Source organism: Dipodomys ordii, unplaced genomic scaffold (genome assembly GCF_000151885.1).
Source record: "Dipodomys ordii isolate 6190 unplaced genomic scaffold, Dord_2.0 Scaffold181, whole genome shotgun sequence".
Lineage (NCBI taxonomy): Eukaryota > Metazoa > Chordata > Mammalia > Rodentia > Heteromyidae > Dipodomys > Dipodomys ordii.
This window is the reverse complement of record NW_012267397.1, coordinates 1,281,839-1,298,023: the sequence shown is the minus strand read 5'-3', so window position 1 is coordinate 1,298,023 and position 16,185 is coordinate 1,281,839. Positions and strand designations below refer to the sequence as shown.

Sequence of the window (16,185 nt, the reverse complement as noted above, 5' to 3'; positions counted from 1 at the left end):
TAGTGCTCTACCACTTGAGCCACAGCGCCACTTCCGGCTTTTTTCTTTTTGCTTATGTGGTGCTGAGGAATTGAACCCAGGGCCTCTGGCATGCAAGGCAAGTGCTCTACCACTGAGCCATCTTCCCAGCCCAGATTTAGAATAATTAATGGAGATATTCTATCACTAGGAAACGAGAACTAAAGCCCCACTTGTTAGTCTCATTTGTTAAGTCATTGTTTGACTTCCTTTCAAAGAGTGCAGCATGGGAAAGAGGAAGAAACAGTTTCACTCCTCTCCACCTATAACCTATCTAACCATGAGAAAAACACCAAAGATATTGTCACACTACCAAATATCTAATCCATATTCAAAACTGCCAAAGTCACCAAAATTAAGGCAAGTCAGAGGAAACCTCATAGACAAGAAGAGACCTGGAAAACACAAAGATTAAATGTAATGTGATGTCCTTGATAGTATCCTAGAACACAAATAGGAGAGAACTAATGAAATTCTAATAAAGCATATACACTTTAGTTAATTTAGAAAATAATAATTATTGCGCCATTTTGTTTTTTTCTATACAGGTTATTTCATTCATATGTGTGTTTCATTTGTTTGTTTGTTTTGTCAGTCATGGGGCTTTAATTCTGGGCCTGGGCACTGTCCTTGAGCTCTTCAGCTCAAGGTGAGCGGTCTATCACTTGAGCCACAGCGCCACTTCCAGCTTTCTGGTGGTTAATTGGAAATAAAGAGTCTCACAGATTCCTGTCTGGGCTGGCTTTGAACCATGTTCCTCAGACCTCAGCCTCCTGAGTAGTTAGGATTACAGGTGTGAACCACCAATGCCCAGCGTTAATGTTATGTATAGTGACATAAAATATGTAATTTATATATATACACACATATGTAATTTTTTAATTACAAGGACTGATAATAATAACACATAATAGATGTGAAAAATCAACAGTTACTCATTCCTGGCACCTAGAAGCCTCAAGGAGCCAGATTACCTTTAACTGGGCTTGTTTACCTCCTGCCATTTTCCTTTGGAAAGCTGATGATCTCCTTGACTCCATTTCCTTACCTAATATCAAGGTGGCCCCTTTCTCAGCCTGCCCAGAAAGCTAGAAGGCATTTCCTACTCCACATCATGACTGGCCGCAGACCTGTCATGGAACCAAGAATATCAAAGAGAAGGACTAAGAAATCACATGTGCCTGGATAGGAAGGTGGCTCAGTGGTAGAACGCTTGCCTTGCATGCTCCAGGCCCGGTCTCAATTCCTCAGCACCACATAAGCAGAAAAAAAAAGCCGGAAGTGGCGCTGTGGCTCAAGTGGTAGAGCACTAGCCTTGAGCTGAAGAGCTGAGAGACAGTGCCCAGGCCCAGAGTTCAGGCCCCGTGACCGGACCCCAAAAAAAAAAAAAAAGAAATCACATGTGCCAACCAACCAATATGTCAAAATCAAGCCCAACTGGCAGACAGCCAGGGGTACTGACAATAGGGTGTGAAGAAGATTAAAGGCCAATCATTTTATATTTCATTTTATATTTCAATCCTGCCCCATCCATGCCCTGCTTCTCCTGTCCTCTTTCCCCAGACTTCCTTGCCTCCTTCTCTCAGGCACTGAGAGAACTTCCTTCATCCTCATTCCCCAAATCTAGTCGGTACTCAGCAGGTACTGAAAACTTGCTTTCTAAAACCCCATGGCCCTCCCTTCCCTACCTTTCCATTCCCAACACTGCTCTTCTAGGCATTAATTCTGGACCTCTAATATTTCTTTTTTTTTTTTTTTTTGGAGTCCGGTCGTGGGGCCTGAACTCTGGGCTTGGGTGCTGTTCCTCAGCTCTTCAGCTTAAGGCTAGCGCTCTACCACTTGAGCCACAGTGCCACTTCCGGCTTTTTTTTCTTTGTTTTGCTTATGTGGTGCTGGAGAACCGAACCCAGGGCCTCAGGCATGCAAGGCAAGCGCTCTACCACTGAGCCACCTTCCCAGCCCCTAATATTTCTTTTGTTTGTATAATTACTAGATATTGATTCATACCAACTAGAAACTAGGTACTAGAGACTCCCCCTAATGCCTGTCTCTTTTCTCCATTCTTACCACCAGATAACTAATCTCATTTAATCACCATTATTTATCATCTCAACTTAGAAATGTCAGAGAGAGTGGGGGGGGGGGTCAGGGACTGAGCTCTGTCCCTGGGCTTTTTTTTTTCCTCAAAGTTAGCTCTCTGCTACTTAGCCACAGCTCCACTTCTGGCTTTTTTTGGTAGTTAATTGGACATCAGAGTCACAGATCTTCCTGCCTGGGCTGGCTTTGAACCTCAATCTTCAGACTCAGCTTCTTGAAGAGCTAGGTTTACAGGTGGGAGCCACTAGTGCCTGGCCTGTGCCTGTCTTTCAAAAACATTTAACATTCTAGGGCTGGAAAGATGGCTCAGTGGTAGAGTACTTGCCTTGCATACATGAGGCCCTGGGTTCAATTCCTCAGCACCACATACACAGAAAAAAGCCAGAAGTGGCGCTGGCTCATGTGGTAGAGCGCTAGCCTTGAGCTGAAGAACTGAAGGACAGCACCCAGGCCCAGAATTCAAGCCCCATGACTGACAAAAAACAAAAGAAAAAACAAAACAAAATTTAACATTCTAGCTTTTCCTTACCCAATTGGTTTTTTGTTTGTTTGTTTGTTTTTGGTCTGAGATCATCAGGACTTGAATTCAGTAGTTGAAACTTTTTAATCATTGGCTAGTGCACTACCAACTGAACCAAGACTCCGACACCTTACTTACCCAATTCTGTCTCCCTGAATCTCCAACATGCACTGTCCTCAAGCCATTTGTCTCTTTCTCCCAGGAAAATCACATACGTATTGCTACCTCCTGGTCATCACCCACTCCTTTCCCCTAAGCCAGTCTAAACCCTGTGATTTCTGCAGGTCTATATCAGGACTACTTCTGCCATAAAGCCTGTCTCAGATACCTTATTCTCCCCTCTGAGCCTTTGTATCACATATGGAGCTTGTTGCTATCTTAGTGTTTTTCATCATGTAAAAAGTGTTCTGAGTTGTACAACTTTCCATTTGCCCCTTTGACACATATCATCTGTCTCAGCAAACTGTCCTCTGTCCTCTCAGCAACCCTGCAATGTTGATTTAGGGAGTGCTTTTTATAGATGAGAAAACTCAGACTCAGAGAGGTTAAGAAACTTGGCCAGGACTAGGAATGTGGCTCAGAGATAGAATGCCTGACACACACACACACACACACACACACACACACACACACACACACACACACACGAGAGGGAAGGAATGGAAAAGAAAGGAGGGAGAAAGGAAGGAGAGACAAACTTAGCCAGGGCCATACAGAAAGTAAACAGCAATGGAGTCCTTGAGTTCAGGTGTTCCACCTCCAAATCCAGTGCCCATAGTACCACTGCTACCAGTGTTGTATATGGTTTCAGCAGTACACGATGTGAGATGACCAGAAATCCTGGGTTTCTCCTGTTCTGCCTTTTTTACAAACAGCATGCCCTTTCTCTCAGATGTGGTCACTTGAGCTGTGTGGTGGATCCAGAGGTGATTATCAGTAAATGCTTGGCTGAGTCATTGCTGACAGTTCTGATATCTGCTTTTAGATCCCACTTACTTTGTTTGTGTGTGGTTGACAGCTCTACGACCTGATGACCATGGCTTTCAAATACCAAGTATTGCTGTGTCCCCGTCCCAAGGACGTGCTGCTGGTCACTTTCAATCATTTAGATGCCATCAAGGGATTCATCCAAGACTCCCCAACCATCCTGCATCAAGTGGATGAGACTTTACGGCAGCTTACAGAAGTAAGACTATCACCAATTTATTGCCTCTCAGCCCCAACATTTATTTCCATTGCACTGTAAGAGCAGGTACGTTCTAGGAGGGAGAACAGAGTGAGCAGTGACAAAGGCTGTCACTCTCCCAAAAAATTCTAAAAGCCAACAATAGGCATTCTCAGGCCTCCAGCTGCCACCTTCCTAACTAGAATGAAGAGATATAAAGCATCTCCTTTTTCTCCTGACTTTTCTGAAAGGGAACTAGTGGTAGGTATCTGCTAAATCTTGAGAAACAGCTTCTCTAGGTCTGTGGAGAATGGAAATTTCAAAGTACATCCCCACACACTACAGCACAGCATGGTCTGACTAATGGGGAGGGTGCCTACTGGCAGTCCCACTTCTGCTCCTCCTTTCTGGTCTGGCTCCCACCCCTGAGCATCCTGACCCTGATTGTTCATACTGCTCTCTCCCTGAGAAAGTTAAGTGTTTCTCTCTGGCTTGCCTTTGGCAGACATATGGGACTCTCTCCGCTGGAGAGTTCCAGCTGATCCGACAGACACTCCTCATCTTCTTCCAAGACCTGCATATTCGGGTAAGTAAGAGGGCAACCAAGCCCCCTCTGCCACCGGCAACTGCTGACCTTGGGACATATGGATCAACAGGGCAGACAGGGACTGAGATTTTGCCTAGCTGGTAATGTGTGACATGGTTTGAATCCATGATGATAAGCACTCACATAATACATCTCAGCAATTTTTAAACCACAGGAAATAATGATAGTACCGATCTCTCCCAGTTACATTATGAGTTTCTTTGAAATACGGTTATGTCTCTTGCTTCTGCCAAAAAAAAATGTGCTCTTATGCACCAGGCTAATCTCAATCCCAAACCTTTTCTTTACTTCCTCAGCATCTGACACTGTCCAGAGGCTGCCTTCCCACCCATAAACCTCTCACCTTCCCTGAACTTTCATGCTTCATACATCTGCCTTCACTTCCTCTCCCCTTGTCTATCTCCAAGCCTTCCTCCTCCTGCTTCCACCTATCCTCTCCTATCCTCTGTTCTTTTTTTTTTTTTTTTTGCCCGTTGTGGGGCCTGAACTCTGGGTCTGGGTACTGTCCCTCAGCTCTTCAGCTCAAGGCTAGCGCTCTACCACTTGAGCCACAGCGCCACTTCTGGCTTTTTCTGCATATGTGGTGCTGAGGAATCGAACCCAAGGCCTCATGCATGCAAGGCAAGCACTCTACCACTGAGCCACCTTCCCAGCCCCTATCCTCTGTTCTTGAGGGATTTCTTTCCTCCCTGCTTTGGCTACCAACTTCTATGCCTATGACATCTGACTCTAACTTCTACTCTACTCTTGCTTCCCTCCCCCACCCCCACAGCTCCACCTACTTGATGAAATCCCAGCAAGACACCCACCAGGGCCTCTACCTCCTTGGCTGTGACTACTCTAATCTCCACAATTCAAGTGCTGCCTGACTTTCTTGTTTCTTCTGAGGCCACTGCCTTCCCCCCACTCACTTGGCTCAGAACTAGTGTCATTTTTTTATTCCTCTTCTCTGATCTTCATCCAGTTGCTTCTAAGGCATATAAAGCCTCCTTCCATAGCCACACCCTCTCTCCATTCCTGCTGCCTCCAGCCTACCTAGGGTTCAAATATTTCTCCCTCTTTTGTCTTTACTTTTTTCCTTTTTTTTTGGTCAGTCATGGGGCTTGAACTCCAGGCCTAGGCACACTGTCCCTCAGCTCTTCAGCTCAAGGCAAGCACTCTACCACTTAAGCCACAGTACCACTTTGGTTTTCTGGTGTTTTACTGGAGATAAATCTCGCAGACTTTCCTGCCCAGGTTGGCTTTGAACCTGGATCCTCAGATCTCAGCCTTCTGAGTAGCTAGGATTACAGGCATGGGCTACCAGCACCCAGCAAAACTTTGTAATTGGGGTTGGCGGGGAGGTTATTATTGTTTTTGCCAGTTCTGGAGCTTGAACTCAGGGCTTTTTCTGTTTATGTGGTACTGAGGAATTGAACCCAGGGCTTCATGCATGCTAGGCAAGCACTCTACCACTAAGCCACATTCCCCCTTCTTTTTCTTTTCTTTTCTTTTTTTTCTTGTGGTACCTAAGTTTGAACTCGGGGGCTTCATATTTACTCGGCTTGCTTACTCTGCTAGGATTCTATTACTTAAGCCATGACTCAAGCCTGGATTTTTGCCGGTTATTTTGGAGAGTGAGTCTCATACTTTTTTGTCTGCATTGACTTTGAACCATGATTCTCCAGATCTCAGCCTCCAGAGAAGCTAGGGTTATAGGTATGAGCCACCAGCACCTGGCTTGCTTATTTGTTTGTTTGCTAGGGCTGAGGCTATGAAAGCCCTCCATCATGGGCAACAGCCCCAGCCTGGGTTCACATATTTCTTGCCCACTATACCCCAAATTACCTTCTTTCTCCTGCCATAACTAGACAATTCTGTACCTCTTTAAAAGCACATTTCAGAGCTTCTAAATTCAGGCCTGTCTCTCTTGAACAGGACTCTGGTCCTATTGAATTTAACAAACTCTCATGGGAAAGATGGTAGGATTTTACAAAATAACCAAGGCTCTACAGTTAGACACTCATTGTGTTTAAATCCAAACATATGGTTGTGACTTTGGGCAAATTACGTCTCTTGAGCCTTAGTTTCTTGCCTAAAAAAATGGATATTACAATATCTAATTTACTTTGCTGGCGAGATTAAATGGAGTAGCATATACAACGTTCATGCATATGGTATAGAGTGCTTTGGGAAAGACATGAAAGAAACTGATCATAGTAGTTACAGAGAGGCTTTGTGAACCTGTGCATTTGTAACACAATCAACTTAAAGAAGACAAAGAAGAAAAGTGTATAGTGCCTGATTTTATTTCCTTTCCACAGACTCAGGAACACAAATTGATTTCAATTCTAATGTCAAATTTTTTTTTTTTGGTCGGTCATGGGGCTTGAACTCTGGGCATTAGCGCTGTCCCTGAGATTTTCAGCTCAAGGTGAGTGCTCTGCGGCTTGAGCCACAGCATCACTTCTTTCCTGCCCATGCTGGCTTTGAACCACTATCCTCAGATCTCAGCCTCCTGAGTAGCTAGGATTTACAGGCATGAGCCATCGGTGCCCGGCTCAATTTTATTTTTAATGCTCATAAATTTGGCTGTATTCACTATGGATGGAACAATGACATCAATATAAATTAAGATCTCGAATCATCATGTATTAAAATTTTCAAAAGTACAAATAATATTGTTTCACAATAAATTTAAAAATCATTGTTAAGCCGGGCACCCGTGGCTCATGCCTGTAATCCTAGCTACTCAGGAGGGTGAGATCTGAGGATCACTGTTCAAAGCCAGCCCGGGCAGGAAAGTCCATGAGACTTTTTTTTTTTTTGGGGGGGGGGGTTGTCCGGTCATGGGGCTTGAACTCTGGGCTTGGGCACTGCCCCTCAGCTCTTCAGCTCAAGGCTAGTACTCTACCACTTGAGCCACAGCTCCACTTCCCGTTTTTTTCTTTTTGCTTATGTGGTGCTGAGGAATCGAACCCAGGGCCTCATGCATACAAGGCAAGTGCTCTACCACTGAGCCACCTTCCCAGCCTCCCATGAGACTCTTATATCCAATAAACCACTAGAAAACCAGAAGTGACGCTATGGCTCAATTGGTAGAGTGCTCGCCTTGAGCTGAAGAGCTGAGGGATAGTGCCCAAGCCCAGAGTTCAAGCCCCAGGACCGGCCAAAAAAAAAAAAAAATCATTGTTAAAATACAGAAAATTCCACAGAGTAGTAGGCAAGTTTTATGGATTACAGTAATACAAAGAACCGTATTGATTTCTCATACTGATAAAATTAAATGTATTATTATGAACACTGGCCTAATAACAATTCTATATCAAAATCATTAAAATGTTTGAAGCCACAAGATGCATTTAGCTTTTATTTCTAAGTGAGCAGGCAATGAAACATCCAAATGTTTATCAAGAGAAATAGAAGTCACATGTCCAGACAATAACCTGTCAATGATCTTTAACATCTGGGAAGGTCCCCTGTTTTGTCTTTAATGGTTTTTCTACTTAGCTGCAATTTGTGATTGCCTATACATATTTTCTGTTTTCAAAATAGTATTGTTTTTAGAGTTGTTAGCAAAATCAAGTCAAGAAAACACAGTTCTATTCTAATAACTCCTTCATTATTTAACCAGAGCACATACAAAACTGATAGTCCAAATATCAAAGCTCTCTGTAATAGTTCCAAAGAATATGAAATCTCCTTAGGATGGCCAAGGTTCTGACTTGTATACTTGGATTTAGTAACTGTACTAAGACCAATTCCATTTAAAAAACCTCAACAGTTACAACTATGAGCAAAGTCCTAAGAGTTGCCTCCTAAAATCAAGGCTTCTCTGGTCACTCATCCTCTCCCATTCCTATTCATTCCTATTCACGCACCCCACCCCTCCAGCATTAACTTTCCTCCTATTCTTTCCATTGTGTCCATTGAGAAAACATCTTCACAGAATGTTCCCCATACCTTTCACACCATTATCTACTCTACTTGAAACTATTTCATCCCTGGAAATTTTAAGTCTAGCAAATAGTTAGTGACTGCCAACTATTTGTCAAGCTGTTTTGAGTGTTTGAGATGCATAAATGAATGAGAACAAGTTGCTCCTTTGAGAAGGTTCTATGCTAGAAGGAAGACCCAGAAAGAAAAGTATGACCATGTTCTTGCACTGCTAACTTTAGGCAAATGGCAATATTCAGTAAAATTATAAAGGACAACTAAGATGGGTTGCTACATTAAACAGCACTACCTACCATAGCTTTCTGTAGTGATGGAAATGTTCTGGGCCTGGGCTGTCTAGTACAATAAACATTTGTTACACATGACTTTTTTTGGCTGGGCTTTTTTGCTTATAGCTAGCACTCTACTACTTTAATCACACCCTTAGTTCTGGCTTTTTGCTGATTAATTAGAGATAAGAGTCTGTCAGGTCTGTCTGCCTACATTGGCTACAAACCATGATCCTCAGATCTCAGCCTCCTGAGTAGCTAAGATTACAGACATGAGCCTCCCACACCTAACTACACATGAATATATGGCCAAGAAATTAAGTTTTAAATATTTATTAATCTGTACTTTGGATAGCACATCTTCAAATGATAGAATCAAGGATAGCCCTTCAGGGAAGTTCATCTAAATTGAAGGTACAGCAAGGTCAGGCTCCATAGATAAGTCAAAGAAAAAAACCCATGTGACTAGAGCATAGTACCCACACCAGAAATGATACTCAGCAAGGAGGGGTAACAATGCTCAACAAGAAATAGACTTATGGGGCTGGGAAGGTAGCTCAGTGGTAGAGTGCTTGCCTCGCATGCATGAGACCCTGGGTTCGACTCCTCAGCACCACATAAGCAGAAAAAGCCAGAAGTGGTGCTGTGGCTCAAGTGGCAGAGCACTCACCTTGGGCTGAAGAGCTGAGGGCCCCACAACTGACACACACACACACAAAAAAAAAAGATATGTGCTCATTCCCTTACTCATGTAACTGTAACCCCTCTGTATAGCATCTTTACAATAAAAATTTTAAAAAAAGAAATGATACTCAGAATAAAGGTAATGTAAAACATCTGTATAACATGGGAACTAATCAATAAGAACAGAGATCAATCGAAAATAAGAAAATAAACTGGTACCTACTTGATGGCTTAGCTTTCAGCCCTAGAAAGGAGTTTATTCTTTAAGAGCAAAAGATACTATATGTTTTAAGGTGAGTGGTAACAGACCCCGATTTACATTTTGGACATGAACTATATGAGGCAAGAGTAGAAAGAGGATAGCAATCAGAAAACTGTTAAAGAATCTAGGTCAAAAGCCAAAGAGCTTGGCTTTTTTCCTTTTTGCTTATGTGGTGCTGGGGAATCGAACCCAGGGCCTCATGCATGCAAGGCAAGCGCTCTACCACTGAGCCACCTTCCTAGCCCAAATCTAAGAGATTCTTATTGCCAGTAGAGTTAGAGGGAAGTACTCACATCCAGGATATTCCCATGCGGGGCAATACCAAAAGACCTATTAGGAAATTGAATATGGGAAATAAAAGAATGAAGAAGTAAAAGCAACTACTTTTCTTTTAATCTTAGCAACTAGTAATACCATTTATCAAGTTCAGGAAGGACTGATAGGACATATACTTAAGATACAAAAGTTAACAGATCTATTTAACTTGATTTACTTGTAAGCCATCCAAATGGCAGTGTCAAATAGATAGCTAAATAGGCAGACGTAGAACTCAGAGATTCAGTGGGAATCATCAGCATAGAACAGAGGTCTGCTGATCTTTGGAGGAAGCTCATTATCCTCCCTGACTTGTATACCAGGACCTAGAGAGGGACTGTACCACAGGCAGGCTGTGAGAAGCAGGGTCAGCATTCTACTGCTTCCCCTCACTTTCAGGCCAGTCTTTCATACCCTCAAAACCTTTGCCCTCCTCCTGCAAGGTAAACCATCAACCATGACCCTGTCCAAAGCTATGTCCCATGTCATGTTCATCACATACCAGGGTTTATAGAGTATCTAAATCCCTGACCACCCTCTCCATCGTCACCAGTATTCTGCCTTCACCCTGAGAAAGATGACTGCTGGTAGAGATGGTTCATCTAGCATGGCAGCCCGAGTTGCAGCAACCATCATTTTCTCTTTATATAGAAACTCATTAGATGGCAGGGCAAATGCAATAGAAGCACATTGGTGTTTATTCTGAGATAGGAGACTATAAAGAGAGAGCGTGGCCAGTTATACCCAAGAGAACACCATTGGCTCCTGCCTATAATTCTACCTACTCAGGAGACTGAGATTTGAGGATTTTAGTTTGAAGACAGGTCTGACAAACAAATCTAAGAGATTCTTATTGCCAATTAAGTGACAAGATGCCAGAAGTTGAGATGTGGCTCAAATAGTAGAAAACCAGCCTTGAAAAAACAAAACAAAAGCAAGAGCAGGATTTGAATTGAAGCCCCAGCACCAGTGGAAAAAAAAAATTACATCAGACCCATGAGAACCAAAGGGGAAGACTGTCTGGTATGGAAAGAGATATCTGAGTATGGGGAATACAGAATGAAGCAAAGTGGCTGCAGGGACATGATCTGACAGGCAGCAGAAAGCCGTGAAAGATTTGAAACAGAACATGGTATGGTTAGATGAGCAATTCAAAGGGGTCTCTTAAGCAATAGAATGGAGAGGAACTAAAAGCAGATGAAAAGGCTGGCAGAGATCAATTCTGGCAGAGATGATTAAGTATACAATAGGCTTCAGGAATTAGGAGAAAGAGTAAGAGGCAAATACAAACAATATTTACTAGATTGACAGGGCAACTGAAGACAAAGGGAGCTCAAAGTGCAGATTTGATTACCTGGTAGTAGCATCCACTGAGACTGGTCTCCCCAGAGCAGGAGCTGGTTGAAGAAGACAAAGATGAGCCTTTTCCTGGGTGAATTCGCTGTGTTTTGTGGTCCCAACAGATGGACATGTCTCAAGGATGATAGGAAAGATGGGGCAGGCATCCAGGGGAAGAGGATAATTGTAGCTTGAGATGTGTGAGCCATCAGCACAAGGTGAGCACTAGAAGTGGGAGTAGATGAGGCTATCTGGGGAAAAGAAAGGATTGTGAGAAAGGAAAAGACCCAGGAAAGTCAGACCTATAACTGATACCAGCAGGAAGACTAGGCAAGCAGACAAACCAAGTGGTCCTGTCCATAGGACAGAATCTCAGGTCACATGGCCTAAATCTATACATTTCAGAGTTCCCATACTCCATCTTCTTAGAGTTAAGCAAACAAAGGGTCAAGCATATATATGTATATATAGATATATATAGAGAGAGAGATTTCCACTTCCAAAATTTCTTTGTTCATTTTATTAAACTAGCATCCTTTGATCACAAAATGCCCCCCAGCCTCCACTCAAACTCATCAGTGAACTCATATGTACATGTTATATAACATATCCAGCTTTTTCATGTCATGCTTGACTCATGTATCCAAGTAGGCTGTGGGGGAAAGGGTTGAGTGTTACACATACTGAACTAGCACTTCACCACTGAGCCATAGTCTCAGCCCTTTAAGCAGACTGTGATAAGAGCATCAACTACCATTTACTGAGCTTTTTACTATGTGCAGACTCTAGTTTTTCTTTTTTCCTTGATGCTAGAAATCAAACCCAGGGCCACATACATTCTAAGTAAGCCTTCTGAGCTACACTGCTAGTCCCTGATTTTATACATTATCTGATTTAATTGTGATACTAACACATTGAGTAGGCATTATTATTAGCAAATTTACCCAAAGGAAAATTGATGCAATCAGGGTTCTGGTGGCTCATGCTTATAATCCTATACAGCAGGCTGAAATGGCTACTCAGGAGGCTGAAATCTGAGAATCAGGGTTCAAAGACAGCCTGGGCAGGAAATCTGTGAGACTCTTATCTCTACTTACCAACCAGAAAGCCGGAAGTGGAGCTATGGCTCAAAGTGGTAGAGCACTAGCCTTGAGTGAAAGAGCTCAGGGACAACACCCAAGCCTTGAGTTCAAGCCCCATGGCTGAAAACGAAAGAAAGAAAAGAACATTGATGTAAAAAAAAAAAGTATATAATGTACAAATACAACAGAGCCAGGGTTGGGGGGTGTAGTTCAGTGGTATATAGCACATGCTTAGCATATGTAGGTGTGGGTTCAACCTCCAGCACCTAAAGAGGGGAAAAAAAAAAACAGAGCCAAGGCGCCCAGTCTGACATCAGTGCCAAATTGCCAAATAACAAACTCCTACCTCTTGACATTTCGCTTGTTCTTTTTTCCACTCTTTTTCTTTCTGTTCTTTTTCTATTAGCATAAATTGCATAAAGGGATTTCATTGTGATGTTTGCATATATATAATACTTTGATCAAATAACAGACATTAGTAATATAAAGAATTTTTTCAGAAAGCCGGGCGCTGGTGGCTCACGCCTGTAATCCTAGCTATTCAGGAGGCTGAGATCTGAGGATCGTGGTTCAAAGCCAGCCCAGGCAGGAGAGACCGTGAGACTCCTATCTCCAATAAACCACCAGAAAACCTGAAGTGGCCCTGTAGCTCAAGTGGTAGAGCGCTCACCTTGAGCTGAAGAGCTGAGGGACAGCACCCAGGCCCAGAGTTTAAGCCCCACGACCAACAAAAAAAAAAAAAAGAATTTTTTCAGAATTTTAGAATTGGAAGAATTTTTAGTTTTTCTTTCTACAGGTGAGGAAGTTAAAACTCAGTAAGACAACTTAAGTGCTACAATTTCTTTGTGTTTATGTCTGTCTTTTACCTATATGTATCAGTACTAGCATTTGAACTCAGCCTAGACACTGTCCCTGAGCATTTTTTTTTTTGTTCGGTCGTGGGGCTTGAACTCTGGGCCTGGGCGCTGTTCCTCAGCTCTTCAGCTCAAGGCGAGCACTCTACCACTTGAGCTACAGCGCCACTTCTGGTTTTCTGGTGGTTTATTGGAGATAGGAGTCTCACAGTCTCTCTTGCCCGGGCTGGCTTTGAACCGAGATCCTCAGATCTCAGCCTCCTGTGTAGCTAGGATTACAGGCGTGAGCCACCAGCACCCGGCTCCCTGAGCATTTTTGCTCAAAGCTAGTGCCCTTCCACTCGAGCCACAGCTCCACTTCCAGTTTCTTGTTGATAAATTGAAGAGTCTCATGTACTTTCCTGTCCACGCTGGCTTTGAACCTCGATTCTCAGATCACACCTCCTGAGCTAGGATTACAGGTGTTGAGACACAGGCACCTGGCTAAGTGCTATAACATCTATGGGGGAGGGAGGGCTGGGAAGGTGGCTCAGTGGTAGAGTGCTTGCCTTGCATACATGAGGCCCTGGGTTCAATTCCTCAATACCACACAAACAGAAAAAGCCATAAGTGGTGCTGTGGCTTAAGTGGTAGAGTGCTAGCCTTGAGGGACAGCACCCAGGCCCAGAGTTCAGGCCCCACGATTGGACCCAAAAAAAACAAAAACAACAACAACAAAAAAAAAACATCTATTGGGATTTGATTTACACTGAGAATGGCCAAAATCTTACTACCAAATACACAAGCCAGGGGATAGCAATGAGCTTAATGTGTTTTTAATCATGTAAGAGACGAATGCTCTCAGGCCAGCATGGAATTAAGAGCTCAAGATCCAGAGCCAGAAACACAAAAGTCTTGAACTATGTCCATTATAAGTGCCTTTCAGCCTCTCTCTGAGCCACTGATTCATCAATAAAATAGCAATACAGTTCTTCAAGCACAGGTCATAGTTGCATAGAAAGTTAACAGGAAACCAAAGAGTGGGTGTGGGATTTGGAGTCAGCCTTGAATTCCAGCCTTGCCTCTTGTTTTTTCTGAACCCCAGCTACCTCATCTTTAAAATATGGATATATCACCTGAGGTAGAAGAAATAATTTTATTGTCAAAGCTCATAGGCTTTACAAACTTTATAGATCATAATAATGACAATTTGCCTTGTGAAGGTTAAAATGTGTTTGTGTCTTTAAGTATTACTATTCTATAATACTGTAAAATATGTGAAATTAATGTAATTACCTAATCTCAATTAAAAATAAATAAAATGGAGATATACTACTTGCCTTAAAAGTTTACTTATGAAGCTCAGATGTAATCTTGTTTGTAAAAACCACTGTAACTACATATTAGTCTTGATGTGTTCTTTCTTAGTGTTACAAACTCACTGAGCAACATTCCCAAACTACTAAAGGCTTTTCATTTCAAAGTGTTTCTATCCATGAAAATGAACCCAGAAAAAAATGATAGAAAGCATATTTTTTCCAGGTATCCACATTTTTAAAGGACAAGGTTCAGAATTCTAATGGGCGCTTTGTGTTGCCAGTGTCCGGGCCTGTTCCCTGGGGAACTCAAGTTCCTGGACTCATCAGGTAAGTTTTGCACAGTGCTGAGGGGACAGGAAAACAGAACTGGGGCCACTACATAGAACATAGCACCATGGAGCCACTTAGGATGTTTGCTTAGCCTTTAATCAGGAAAGCTCAGCTTTTGAGGAATTTTGCAAAGGAATTTAAAGCAAGACACCCAGTTCCCCTGGATTCATTTCCTCATCTGTTAAAATGATTTTGTGAGGATAAATAAGACAAACTAGTGCTCCAAAACTCTTGCACAGTCTGGGCATCACATCTGTAATCCTAGTTACTCATGAAGCTGTGATCTGAGGATTGCAGTTTAAAGCCAGCCCAGGCAGAGAAATGTGTGAGACTCTCATCTCCAGTTAACTACCAAAAAGCCAGAAGTGGAGCTGTGGTTTAAGTGGTAGAATGCTTGAGCAAAATGGCTAAGGAACAATACCTAGGCCAATACTGGCAATAAATACACACACACATACACACACACACACACAGAGCACATGACATATAGATGTTCAATGACTATTTCTGTATTGTTATTTTCACAGTTAGCATCTTTTTCTTTTCTTTTTTTTGGGGGTCCAGTCGTGGGGCCTGAACTCTAGGCCTGGGCGCTGTTCCTCAGCTCTTCAGCTCAAGGCTAGCACTCTTACCACTTGAGCCACAGCGCCACTTCTGGCTTTTTGCTTATGTGGTGCTGAGGAATCGAACCCAGGGCCTCAGGCATGCAAGGCAAGTGCTCTACCACTGAGCCACCTTCCCAGCCCAGCATCTTTTTCTTGAAAGAGTACATACACACCTTTTTGTTCTGTCATATACAAAGAATAAGGACACTTAGAGAACATGCCATCATGTTTATACTATAGGCTGTTCTTACTTTATACTATAGGATGTTCAACAACAAAGGTGAAGAAGTTAAGAAGACAGAATTCAAGCATGGTGGAAACTATGTCCCTGCATCCAAAGAAGGTTCTTTTGAACTTCATGGAGACCGAGTCTTGAAACTTGGAACTAACATGTAAGCAAATTCTCCCTGACAGAATGAACTCAAATGTAAGGGCAATCGCTTCATTTAAAAATAAGACTTCTGGAGCCGGGTGCCAGTGGCTCACGCCTGTAATCCTAGCTACTGAGGAAGCTGAAATCTGAGGATCATGGTTCAAAGCCAGCCCGGGCAGAAAAGTCTATGAGACTCTTATCTCCAATAAACCACTAGAAAACCAGAAGTGGCGCTGTGGCTCAAGCAGTAGAGCTCTTGCCTTGAGCTGAAGAGCGCAGGGACAGCACCCAGGCCCAGAGTTCAAGCCCCACAACCAAAAAAAAAAAAAGACTTCTGGGCTGGGAAGGTGGCTCAGTGGTAGAGTGCTTGCCCTCACATGCATGAAGCCCTGGGTTCAATTCCTCAGCACCACATAAAAAAGCTGGAAGTGG

The 16,185-nt window shown here is 42.9% G+C and overlaps 1 protein-coding gene across 1 annotated transcript in view; it reads left to right on the top strand.

The window, feature by feature from the left end:
- Positions 1–16,185, top strand: part of Oscp1 (organic solute carrier partner 1) — a 46,161-nt gene that overhangs the window by 16,660 nt on the left and 13,316 nt on the right. Inside the window, exons 3-6 of the mRNA XM_013034061.1 lie at positions 3,654–3,821; positions 4,306–4,386; positions 14,669–14,772; positions 15,644–15,772. Of these exons, the coding sequence (XP_012889515.1) occupies positions 3,654–3,821; positions 4,306–4,386; positions 14,669–14,772; positions 15,644–15,772 (482 nt within the window). The remainder of the gene's footprint in view (positions 1–3,653; positions 3,822–4,305; positions 4,387–14,668; positions 14,773–15,643; positions 15,773–16,185) is intronic.